Below are 12,603 nucleotides of genomic sequence, written 5' to 3'. Positions count from 1 at the left end.
ATTACATAACTAGAAAGATTCATCGGACTGGCAAAACATCACTGTCTCAGAAAACAAGAGCAGACATGACTAGAAATGTATTAGAAATGTATGTAGGCAAGAGATTAACCTGAAGCAACCAAAAGAAAACACAACTCACAGATGCTGAATATTTACAAAAAAAAACATCAGAGAAAATAATGCAGTTCAGATTTAGTTATTAACCTACGAAAATATAAATAATTTCATGTTGATACATAAATAAAATAGATGTCTGCCTCATGAATGCTGTGCTTTGCATCCAGTGACTGTTGGCACACTTTGCAAACACATAAGGAAGCGAATGTAAAAGTCCACAAACAGGTTTAACATCAATTTAAAGCAGTCATTTATTATTGTCAACCACCAGAGTTCACTGTTGTTGTAACTTTCACACTACGAATGAGGAGAATAGTGATGTTTGCTGGAAGCCCTCGTCTCAGTTCTTCTTTAAGCTGGAGAAGGAAACACACACTGCCATTAGATAGAGTCACTGTTGTTCATCCATATGATTTTAAAGAGCAAAAAAATGTTGTCTCACACAAACCACTAAAGATTAAACCCACTGAATAAACACAGGTCAGATCTTCCACCTGAGGTTCTGCAGGGTTCTGTGCTTACCAGTACCTTTCCTTTAGGTGACACACACGTTCCCACACAGACGTCACATTTATTGTGTCTATGAAACCGTGTAAAACAAAACCAGCGATGACTTTGGGTGTGAAATGCTGTGAATCCAGGACATTTCAGTACGTGGCCACATTCACAACCAAACCACGAGGCCAAAGAAAGCTAAATTCCCTGTCGCTGCTTGGCTCATGTTGCTGACGTGTGAAGCTGTGTCTGCTCAGCGCTAAACCAGCTTGTAGTGTACATGTAGGTGGTCCCGTCGCCTCCTCAGCACCGAGGCAGCGGCTTCACTTCATCCACAAACAGGACACAAGGCCTCCACCGCTAGAAGGCGGTCCTGGTGGAGATGTGATGGTGGTGATGGAGATGTCTCTGCTGCAGCTGCTCTGTAAGTTTATGTGCACCCTTGAAAGTTTGTCTCAGAGGTTTGTGAAAACGTTAGTTTAAAATGCTGCAATAGACAAAGTTGTTTTACTGATCCACATGTTGTCATTTCTCTGCAGCTGTGACTTCACTGCTGTGCTGCACCACAGGCCAGGGTGAGTGAACCTGTCAGAACCCACTGAGTCCATTAGCACACAGGTTTTGTCTGTTCTTGTGTCGTTTCCTGCTGCTTCTCTAGTTTCCGGAGCTCAGTCGACAGCTGTGATTCTGCCTCTAAACAAAAGGACAGTGTCTCGAAGAACATGTCGGGATCCTGTTCAGGCGACGCCGTTGTCTGACTGACGAATAGGATAAAATAAGTTAAAATGTTTGAAATAGTGAACGAACAGGTTTAAAGGCTGATGAAATGAAGATTTAACCTCATTTTGTTATTAATATTACAAAGTGACAGACACACAGACTGCCTTTACTAGGAAATGTTATGTTTTATTTACGTCCAGGGTTTACAACACATTACAAACCCTGGTTTACAATCAGGGTTACAATCAGGAAGAAAATCAGCCTAGAAAAACACACACAATGAAAAAGTGTGGGTTAAATAAAACAAAACAAAACACAGCACTGGTTTTCTTAAGCCACTGTTGTTGGAAAAAGTTCACTTATTGCAAGTGGTACAGTAGGATGGTCTATATTTTACTGCTCTTCATTATGTCTAAAAGCCGTTCTTCTATGAGTCAGTTCACAGAAGGACATGTTAAAATGCACTTCTACTGTGTGGGGTCTTAAACCTTGTAAAGTGCTTTGAAGTAACTCTTTTGTGACTTATCAATGAAATAAAATATAGTTACATAAATATTTTAATGTGTTTATGTTAAAGAGCAAACAGCAGTGGTTTAAGCCTCCTCCTCTTCTTCCAGCTCGTCTGACTGTGAGTCCCAGCAGGTCTCGATTCTTTACAGGAGAGTTTGTGTCTCTGAGCTGTGAGGACGACGGCGGATCTGGAGGATGGAGCCTGATGAGGAACACAGGTGGAGAAGGTGGAGCTACGTGTGAGTGGGGAGGTTCTACATGCACCATCCTCGACTTGGACCCACAGGACAGTGGAGTTTACTGGTGCGAGTCCAAGTTTGGATCTATCATCAGCATCAGTGTCTCAGGTGAGATCAGACTGTGGAGTTAGTGCTGATGCGTCTGTGTGGACACGATGAAATGCTGTGGTTTGTCTCTGTGTTGAGGTGGATCCGTGATCCTGCAGAGCCCTGTCCTCCCTGTGATGGAGGGACATGATGTCACTCTGCACTGTCAAACAAAGAGCCCTCCCTCCGAACTCCCAGCTGATAACTATAAAAATTCAGCAGCTTCACTCTCATTCAGACACTGATTCATCCACACTGTTGCTCAACAGCTGGATTCTCTCCACAGATGATTTATGACTATAATGATGTCACTCATCTATTAGTTTATCTGATATATTAGAAACTAATGTTGACTGTAAATACGTGGCCTCATTTTATTCAGTTTCATTAAATTAATTTAAACCTTTTGACTCCCTCTTTAATTTTTATACAATTTCGGCACGTTAGTTTTTTTCTGCTGGTCAACATTTTGACTGTTTTACAGCTGCTGGCGTGATTATTGTCAGAAATGTTTCTTTTTAGTGTAATTTTTGAAATACACTGTCTTATCACTTCTATTGTCATTCATACCAAAGTTAGACTTTTTGTATACACTGGAGACCCTCGTGGTCTTCTCTGCCACGCACATGAAAAATGCTATAAAATCATCAATATGTTTTTCCTCTTTTTTGTAAATCAACAAACAATTTCCTACCATAACTTTTCCGTCCATAACTATCAAGCATTATATCATTTCCAGGATTTTAACCCTTTAAATGTCAGTTTTACTACTTGAAGTACTGCTTATTTTGTAGCAAAAAACACAAAAAACTTTCCATAAACTAAACAGTAGGAGTTTGGCTTTTTGGTGGTTATTAGAGTCTTGGTGTGTCAAAATTAAATAATCGGTCTGATTGCAGTACGTCACACGTCCGTCTCAATAGTGACAAGCTCACAGGCTGAGCAGGGACTTAATGATGACTATGATGATGATGATGATGCTGTACTGTAAGCACAGAGCATCACTTCTGAACTGGTCCGGTCTCGTTTGGTACCACAGAGGTCAGAGATTGTTCTGTGTCACATCAGAGTCCAGGGTTGTGAGTTTTCAGTCTCAGTGATGCTGTTAAAAAATGTAAGTCCAAAATCTGTCCCGGCATCCTTTTTTGGGTCCAGTTTTGCTGGTGGAGACTGAGTCTCTTTATAGCCAAGATGTCCAACATTTATTGTGCATTAAATTCTGGTTTGAAATTTGAAGCTGAAGTGATTTTTGGCAGCAGTTGAGTGAAGCAACCAGCAGCTGAAGCACTTCATCACAGCAGCATGTTAACAAGGACGTGTCCAAACCAAGAAACTTTGCATCATTTATTATATTCACCACATGCAGATAACTGGAGGTTTTCAGCTGTTTATTTTTTAACATTCATATAATCAGCAGTAATTTACAGTAAGTTACATTGTATTTTAACAAAGATGAAAAATCTGTTTTTCATTAAATTCCAGTAAAAGAAAAATGTTAAAATATTATTATGCCACCAAAATCAGGAAATTATCTGTGAACCTGTAATCTGTTATGTCATATCCTACAGTATACAGTTGTAAAGAAGTGCAGTATTTATTTTTGCTCCCTATTACGTTTTTTGAAGATCACAGCAACAAGTATCACGACCACAGCAGACAGGATGAGACTCGCCGCAGCTCCGATGTGCCAGACGTTGGTTTTAGCGCCTGGAAAACACAAAGAATGTTTGTCAGACAGTGGGACAGAGGCCTCCTTGTTGAGGCCAGATGTTCATTGAGGCTGATCAAGAGCCTGAGTGAGGCCTGATGCCTCCATTTCAGAACCATAGTTTGTTTATATTCAGACAAATATTGGCATCCAGCAGCTCATTGTGGAGTCGTTAGACCTGACAACACCTTCATATTGATGTGGAATGGCCGAACACTGACTGACGTTCTCTGTCTCCATCTCACCTTCCTCCTCCACCTTCAGGCTGATGACTTGGATCGGCTCCATCTTGATGTTGGCTCTCTTTGACCTTGTCTTTCCTTGTGAGATCCGACACTCATACACACCGACGTCACTGATTCTCACGCTGCTCAGAATTAGGGACACGTCTCCATTCTTCATCTCTTTATCCTTCAGCTCCACCCGACCCACAAAGGACCAGTGCTGGTAGGACGTGTAGGATCGCTCATCCCGGAAGAAAAATACATACTCAGGTGACTCCAGGTCTGGTCTGGTCCACTCCACCAACACGATTTGTGCTTTTGCAGGTCCATGACATGGCATGCAAACATTCTCTCCGAGGTTCACGGGAAGAATCTCTGCTTCTAAAAACACAAACATCATTCTCAGCAAAGCCACTTTTAGACTGGAAACTTCAATCAATCCGACAATTAGAGCAGACTAAGAATGCAGGGACACAAACACATGCACTCACTCACTCAGCATCCATTGCTCAGCCTCATAGGAGCCTCAGGGGCCTGAATCCACCCCAGCTATCAATCAGGTGAAAAGTGACAGGTCAGAGTCACAAGCTTCACACAGACAGACAGAAGGGTCCCTCACACTCTCTATACTGTTTATCAATGATCCCTAATTAAAACTCTAATATCGCTGATACCGATTCCGATGCTTTTTTGATAATTAACGCATTATCAAATATAAATGCATTTTCATGACTTTCAGGTGTTGTGTGTTTTGTTTTAAATTGTATTAATAATTTAATAAATCCAGACATAGTTCAACAGTAACTATAAATATATAATAAAAATTGGTGGTGTTTCCACTCTATTGAACATATTGTATTTATTAACATTAACATGTATTTTTTGCAGATTGTACAGGTTGCCGTTGTTTCATTTTCGGCTTGAAAACATAACCACACTCTTTCTTGGTTCCATCCTCATGCTTCGTCTAAGTCGTGTCAGATCTCAAAGCGAGAGGGAGGGGGTGAGGGGAGAGGTGTGTGTGTGTGTGTGTGTGGGGAGTGTTACACAGCGCACAGGCCGCCGCTTACACACAGGCACTTAGAGACGCAGACGGACAAGATAGTTAGAACGGCAGCAGTGCGGGGGGGTAAAAATTCAACCAAAGTATCGAAATTTTTGACAGATTGATATAAATACGAGCGTTGGTAACGATATCATCGATATTAGGATCGATCCGCTCACCCTTAACTGAAACTGAACTTATTACGACAGGTTGTCTGTTGCTTCACCACAACAAGACGAAGGTGTTACGCAGTGTTAAATCTACACACACAGTGGATGCACATGTATTATTTTATTTAGAAAATACCAGTTTTTTTATTTTATCATAACATTTTATTTTGTTAGGGTTAGGTGAATATTTCCACCACACCATAAAGACATGTTGTGTGACATTAATCTGATCTGCGGTGCAAAAAACTTTGGGGAGCGCTGCTGTACTGTATATTCATAATTCTACCTGAGGAAAAGTCTTGCTTATGTTTGTGTTCTATAATACACTCATGCAGGTCTGAAGGGAGCAGTGCAGACAAACCAAACTGTGTCCTTTAAGGCAACAAAGCTGAACAAAACTGCCCTTTAATGCAAAACAACTGGAATTTAGACATATTTGACTTGGTAACAAAATTCATTCAGGTTATGTGACGTTAAGTAATAATTAAATCTCTGAACAGCATTAAACCAACTTCCTGGTTTGTGGTTTAGAACAATCAGCCTTTACAGAAATTAAAGATTCATTAAATCTGCTTTAATGATCTCATGTTATATTATAACAAAACAAAGCTCACCTTTGCTGCTGACTGCAGCGGCGTAAATAAGCATCATAATAATCCTCCAGGTTGTCATATAGGCTCCTTGTTCACTACATTGAAAAAACTCAATGTGTGAGAACAGGACGTCTTCACAGGAGGTGGTGAACAGGTTTAGTCACATGTCGAAGAACGGAATGTGGACAGGATCAACCACTTCTTGTCTGACATAAAAGTCTGTGGAAGCCTTAGTCTCTAAAGTTTTGGGAATCTACCTAAACTGATGCAAAGCTGCATTCTGTCCTGACAGTGAACATGAAACCCAGGAGCTGAGATGAGGAGGAAGCACCAAACAGTGATACAATCACTGACCTGCTTTTCTGCTCTGTACTTTCCACAGCAACATCTTCAAAAGCAGCCTGGTTGGATCTGCTAAGATATACCGTACTTTCCACAGTAGAGCATTTCGAAAGCCAAAGTCGTGCAGAAGCTTTGATGTCGCTGTTGGACTAAGGTAATTCATCGATGACAATTTATGCAAACATTAATAAAGTTCAATCAAATATTTGGTCATTTATTCTAATTGGTGGGTCAAAAGTGTTGGAAGGCAGAGATACAGAGTGGCATCTCCTGCAGGAGTGTCAGCTGTGCATGGAACCCAGGATTCTCTGATAGAAGTCTCTGCTCATAACTCTGAATCAGACTGATGCAGACAACCTTGTTTTTAATAGCAGTGGAGCCAAACACCACACTTCCTGGAACACTGCTGCTGCACAACATTCTTCACAAGCATGTTTTTACAGTGATACAAAGTTGAACACGATGCGTTCATGTGACGGTGTCATCACGTGTTTACATGATCCAAACTGCAGCTCAGTGAAATGTTAAAGCTTCTTGTGAGTGAACAGGAGGAAACGCAGAGTGGACTGTTCTTTGTCTGCTCCAACTCTTAGTTGGAGCAGACAAAGAACAGTGAACTGCATTCTGTCCTGACAGTGAACATGAAACCCTGGAGCTGAGATGAGGCCTCATCACTGAGACATTTGATCATTTTACCTGTGAGGAACCGAGCTGAGCCTGGTCCAGTATGAGCAGTGGTGCTGGACCCGCACAAACCCTTTAGTGAGTCTGAAGCTGTGGGTGGTCGTCTCTCCTCTCTCACCTCCAGCCGGTGGAGGCAGATGGTCGAACGCCCTGGAGGGTTGAAGGTTGTTTTGTTTTTGAGGTGAACTGGAGTGAGCTGGTTTTTGGGTCACGTAGACCCAGATGGAGGCGACCCAAACCACAGCGTACAGTAGTTACATTCAGAGAGGAAGAGGTCGTGTGGCCTAGATCAGAACTCATGATCAGCTCAGTGATGAGCCGGGTCCTCGTCGGGTCGGCTTCAGTGGAGACATTGAAACCAAAAGGCCTCATTTCCATCAGTGAGTGTTAGTAACTGACTGCTGTGATTTCCAGCTCAACGTCTGCTCTTCTGGACGTTTCCTCCAGTCAACGAACGTCAGCGCAGAGAAGCTGCAGATGACTTTCCACAGAAACCACCAGACAAATGTCAAGCACAGGAAGGAGGACGGTCGGGTTCTGGTTTCTGAAGGCGAGGACACAGTGACTCAGCTCAGATGGAGGGAACAGGCTCCTGGAGGCTGCTCGGTGAGTAGAAGCAGGTCCGATCGCTGTGACACCGGGTCAGAACCGGATCCATGCGCATACGGATCCGTGTGGTCTCAGATGCTGCAGCTGAAACTCCACAGTTAATGGGTCGGTTCAGGTTCGGAAGTATTCAATCCTTCAGGAATCAATCACACAGATGATTCATTAGCAAATTAAGGTGAAATTATCAATTCCTGTTTTACTGTGATTGGATATGATGCAACCGACCAGGTCTGGAACCGTGTGGCTTATTTAGAGTAGAGATCGGAACAAACACATTAATAGCTGAGATGAACACGAGGAGGTGAATGTAGGTGCAGCGTTCCGATGTGTCCAAGCATCAAACCTTAAGGTCTTTGTGTGTTAAAGTCTTAAAGTTCTAAAAAGGTCTTAAAATGTGTGGATCTGGTTTTATTTCAGTCATGAGCGCACTGCTGTGCTGCACAAACCAGGGTCAGTATCTTCTTCTTCTTCTTCTTCATTTTTCCACTTCTTCTTCTTCTTCAGTTTTCTTCTCCTTAGTCTCATTTTAACCTCCACAGCCCGTCTGACTGTGAGTCCCAGCAGCTCTCAGCTCTTTGAACACCAGTTCATGAATCTCAGCTGTGAGGACGACGACGGATCTGCTGCATGGACGGTGACGAGGAACACGAGCAGAGAAACCAGAGCTGCGTGTGGAGCTGATTGGGGAAAACTTGATGCTTTCTTCTGCACCATCAGCTACATCCTCCCGTGGGACAGTGGTGTTTACTGGTGCGAGTCCAGCTCTGGCTCCAGCAGCAGCAGCATCAGCATCAGTGTCTCAGGTGAGATCAGACTGTGGAGTTAGTGCTGATGCGTCTGTGTGGACACGATGAAATGCTGTGGTTTGTCTCTGTGTTGAGGTGGATCCGTGATCCTGCAGAGCCCTGTCCTCCCTGTGATGGAGGGACATGATGTCACTCTGCACTGTCAAACACAGAGCCCTCCCTCCGAACTCCCAGCTGATTTCTATAAAGACGGCTCCCTCATCAGGACTGAGCCCACGGGTCACATGACCATCCACCACGTCACCAAGTCTGATGAAGGAGTTTATAAATGCAGCATCGAGGCTTCTGGAGAGTCTCCGTCCAGCTGGATCCATGTCTCAGGTCAGGATTCAACTCACATGAAATATAAGGAACAGGAATCCTCTTTTCTGAACCTCTTTGATTCTGTTCATCCCAGAGACGCCGGTCGTGTCTCCACTAACCTCGGTCACTGCAGCAGATCAAAGCTTCTCTCCTCCCTCGTCCTCCTCCACTCTAGGCCATCCTCCCTTGCCTCCTGACTCCTCGTCTCCTCCTCTCTTTGTCTACTGGGTTATTCCCCTTATGTTTGGTTTGATTCTTGTGCTTCTACTGGTTTTGTTGGTTTTGCTGGTGCAGCGGTGCGTTCAGATAAAACCCAAAGCTGAGACAGGTGAGTTCTCATAAATAAAGACAATTAAACATTTTATAAAAATATTTTAATAAATAACAGTGTGTTTTTCTATTCTCATTTTTGTTTATTAATTTAATTTAAATCAGTTTTTAAAAATTTTTAATTTTAAAAACTAATTTAAAGCAAAGACATAGAATCATTTAATTAATTAAATATCTAAAGCAAATAAACTAAAATAATACCAATAGTAATAAGAAACAAGATGAGATCAAAAAAGTATTTAGTCTTTGTTTTTGTCAAATGTAAACCTTGTGTATTTCTAAGAAAAAGTAAGTAAAAGTAAAAGTATTTCAGTAAATATTTACAAATAATATCGTACCTGAACTCAGCTGGTGTGTTTCACAACAACCTCACAGAAGAAGACGTAGTGAACCGAGGAGTGAATTCCATAAGGATCAAGAGTTTTTCTTTTATAATAAGAATAAACGTTTCCCTGTGAACAGCGTCTCCGTTCTGTTCAGTGCTGCCACCGTGTGGCCGTAGTGTGTAAACGCCTCGACTCCTTCCTGAGCTACGAGCAGGACGGTTCTACATTTAACCATAAGTTAAAACATGAAAAGCAGCAGTTTAAAGCAGGTGACATACAAACATAAAGCAGGTGCTGCTGTTACTACTCATCTGTCCAGTCCACTTTGACACTTTCTGTTGAGTCTTAGTGTATAAACCTTTAGGCTGCAGCTAAAGACAGAACAAACAACTCTGTCTGTCATGAATTGATGAGTTGATAATTATTGATAAAGAAATCAGCAGTTTAAAGTGTGAAATCTTTTGACTGTGTCAGATTATGGACGATGATGATTGTTGCGTTTTTAGACAAACACAGAGCGTCGGTCTGCTTCGAGGAGGTGACTTATAACGAAGTAATCATCAGGCCGAGCAGCAGGAGAGGTGGGCTGCAAACAAACAGAGGGACAGACAGTGGTCCACACACCATCTTCACAACATCCCCGCGTTTGTGTCCAGCGCTTCCAGCAGATCCAGATGTTGTGTACTCGTCTGTGCGCTCCAGCGACGCGTCCTCACGTCTGTCCACCATCTGAGGAGCACAGTGTTATTGATTTCACTTCTGATCAGCAAACGTTTAAACCTGTTTGACATGTTGTTATTTTATGTCTGTGAGTTTAACAAACGCTGATTAGTTCGTCCAATGACCTTAGTGATGAGCTTGTGTTCAGCGCTGATGGAAATAAAAGCATTCAAACAGGACTAAGGAAGCGACTCATAGCTCTGGTTTTATCTGGTCAAAGTGTTTGTCTCAGACAAGAGGTTCTGGGTTCAAATCCCAGCGGTGCCTCAGCATCAGTCACCTGGAAACGTCTGATGGTTGGTGGAGAACTTTCTCTTTTTAGGAGGAACCTGCTTGGTTCCATTATTTGTCCAGACTTTGGCTTTGAACAGACTGTGACAGTGACAACCAGGTGACTGAGGGGTCTGTGGACAGAGCCAACGAACCTAAAGACTTCTTTAACAGATACACTACAGTGCCTTGAAATAACTTTGTTGTGATTTGGCGCTATATAAATAAAATTGAATTGAATTGAATTGAACAGATTCCAGGTTGGGCTCCATCGCACCTACAACCACCTGGACAAGCCTGGCCTCAGTGAGGATCATGTTCTTTGATTTCTCCAGTGCATTCAACACCATCCAGCCAATTGAAGGACATGCAGGTTGAGCCCCCCCCCCGATCTCATGGATCATGGACCACCTCACCAACCGCCCCCAGTACGTCCGCCTGCAGCACAGGAGCTCCACAGGGGGCAGTCCTGTCTCCTTCCTCTTCACCCTGTGGACCTCTGACTACAGGTACAACTCACAGTCCTGTGCAGTTGCCCTGCGAGAGTGTAGTTCTGAAATCTCTCTCTCTGCTTCCCTTAATATCTATATTGTTGCCAGGGAGTCAAGATGTGACGTCTTATCTGCCTAAACAGTTTCATGATCATTCACAGCTCAGTGAAAATAACATACAAAGAACAGGGTGTTCATGCATTTTTTCCTTTTATGTTGAATGCAATGTTTCATAACACATCGAACAAATAACACTACTCATTGGATTATATAGATATATCAATGTGCTATCGCAATATAAAATACCTTCACAAAAATGAAAATTCACTTATTGTAAATGAAGAGCAACAGATCATTACATGACTAGAACAATTTCTCATGCTGTCAAAACAACACTGTCTCAGAAAACTAGAGCAGAAATGACTAGAAATCAACCTGAAGGAACCAAAAGAAAACTGTCAGACACAACACACAGATGCTGAATATCTACAGAAACAGCCTAGAGAAAACTAGCATGGGTTTAGTAAGTAGTAAAAATAATTTGATGTTGATACTGTACCTAAATAAAATACATATGTACCTCATGAATGCTGTGCTTTGCATCCAGTGACTGTTGGCACACTTTGCAAACACATAACGAAGCTAATGTAAAAGTCTACTAACAGGTTTAATATCAATTTAAGCAGTCATTTATTATTGTCAACCACCAGAGTTCACTGTTGTTGTAACTTTCACACTACTAATGAGGAGAATAGTGATGTTTGCTGGAAGCCCTCGTCTCACATTTTTCAAGCCTGAATGACATTCCAGTGTCCGAGCTGTAGATCCTGGTGGTGTGGATCAGTGAGTCTATGTCTCGCTCATTCTCGGCGTACAGCTTGATGTCATCCATGTAGAGGAGGTGACTTATGGTGGCCCCGTTGCGGAGTCTGTATCCGTGGCCAGTCTTGTTTATTATTTGGCTGAGGGGGTTCAGTGAGTCTATAGGCTCCAGATGGACAGAACCATGCAGTAAATGGGAGGAGGGATATAATTTGACCGGAGAGGCAGAAAAAGGCAGTAATTTTGATAAATTCTTGAAATCTGAACTCTGTCAAATAGTAACGTGTGCCCAGATACATAGTTTTAGTCAGACATGTTTGTTTGACCTTTGACCCATCAGGCTTTATTCGTTTATTGTTTAAAGCTTGTGGAATATGTGGAAAACAAAACAGCTGAGAAGATGAACACTCAGACACTGTTGTTGAAGCAACACAAACAAACAGTGACGTCTAGTGGCCAACAGAGTAAACACTATGTAGCAAAATTCCTTAGCTTCATCTTTGAAGAAGACCATAGTTTGTAAACAGGTGAAGAAAATAGCTGTTTGGTCACTAGCATGCATGTAATTTGTGTTAATTATTAATATTATTACATACTTCCTATATTTTTCCTGGAAAGTAAAAACTTCAGTCTTCAAAAAACGGATAAAAAAAAGGAAAAATAAACTCTTCCGGTGCAAAAGTGCTAATTGTTTTGTCAAAAAAATATAAAGGATTAGGATTTATGTTTATTGTTCAGTTTTAATGAAGCTTATTGTAAATACAAAGCATTAAAAATACAGTTCAGGCTCAAGACGACTCAGTGTAAGTAAAATAGTTGATTATATGTGCGAGCGCCACAAGAACACACATAAGCGCTAAAATGAATATATCACTGTAACAAAGCAACACACAAACAGGAAGCTACTTTAGACTGTCGTTTTGAAACGTTTCATGATGCCTTCGACCCAGGACAGATTTGGATCCACACAGATGTGATGAGATTTTACAGTC

The 12,603-nt window shown here is 41.9% G+C and overlaps 2 protein-coding genes across 6 annotated transcripts; one reads left to right on the top strand and one right to left on the bottom strand.

Annotated features, from left to right (window-relative positions):
* Positions 1 to 3,539: 3,539 nt before the first annotated feature.
* Positions 3,540 to 6,088, bottom strand: LOC114851402 (coxsackievirus and adenovirus receptor homolog). Of its 3 annotated transcripts, XM_055506952.1 has the most exons (4): positions 5,930 to 6,031; positions 4,596 to 4,649; positions 4,122 to 4,481; positions 3,540 to 3,875 (listed from the first exon to the last, which is right to left on the bottom strand). In XM_055506952.1, exons 2-4 carry the CDS (start codon positions 4,600 to 4,602, stop codon positions 3,763 to 3,765), a joined length of 480 nt encoding a protein of 159 aa, XP_055362927.1. In that variant the 5' UTR covers positions 4,603 to 4,649; positions 5,930 to 6,031; the 3' UTR covers positions 3,540 to 3,762. The 3 variants fall into 3 exon arrangements, with proteins under 3 accessions (XP_055362927.1, XP_028999102.1, XP_028999104.1); XM_029143269.3 differs by lacking the exon at positions 4,596 to 4,649 and having other exon boundaries at positions 5,930 to 6,088; XM_029143271.3 differs by lacking the exon at positions 5,930 to 6,031 and having other exon boundaries at positions 4,592 to 4,630.
* Positions 6,089 to 6,217: 129 nt separating this feature from the next.
* LOC114851401 (uncharacterized) lies at positions 6,218 to 10,929 on the top strand. Of its 3 annotated transcripts, none has more exons than XM_055506946.1 (7): positions 6,218 to 6,404; positions 7,349 to 7,540; positions 7,961 to 7,993; positions 8,083 to 8,346; positions 8,425 to 8,670; positions 8,747 to 8,980; positions 9,815 to 10,408. In XM_055506946.1, the coding sequence occupies exons 2-7, from the start codon at positions 7,510 to 7,512 to the stop codon at positions 10,039 to 10,041; spliced, it is 1,035 nt and encodes a 344-aa protein (XP_055362921.1). In that variant the 5' UTR covers positions 6,218 to 6,404; positions 7,349 to 7,509; the 3' UTR covers positions 10,042 to 10,408. The 3 variants fall into 3 exon arrangements, with proteins under 3 accessions (XP_055362921.1, XP_055362923.1, XP_055362922.1); XM_055506947.1 differs by lacking the exon at positions 6,218 to 6,404 and adding an exon at positions 6,471 to 7,012; XM_055506948.1 differs by lacking the exons at positions 6,218 to 6,404; positions 8,747 to 8,980 and having other exon boundaries at positions 6,462 to 7,540; positions 9,815 to 10,929.
* Positions 10,930 to 12,603: the final 1,674 nt, after the last annotated feature.

This window comes from Betta splendens, chromosome 2 (assembly GCF_900634795.4).
Source record: "Betta splendens chromosome 2, fBetSpl5.4, whole genome shotgun sequence".
NCBI lineage: Eukaryota > Metazoa > Chordata > Actinopteri > Anabantiformes > Osphronemidae > Betta > Betta splendens.
Note: the sequence above shows the minus strand (reverse complement) of the source record. Positions and strands in the feature narration are given on the sequence as shown.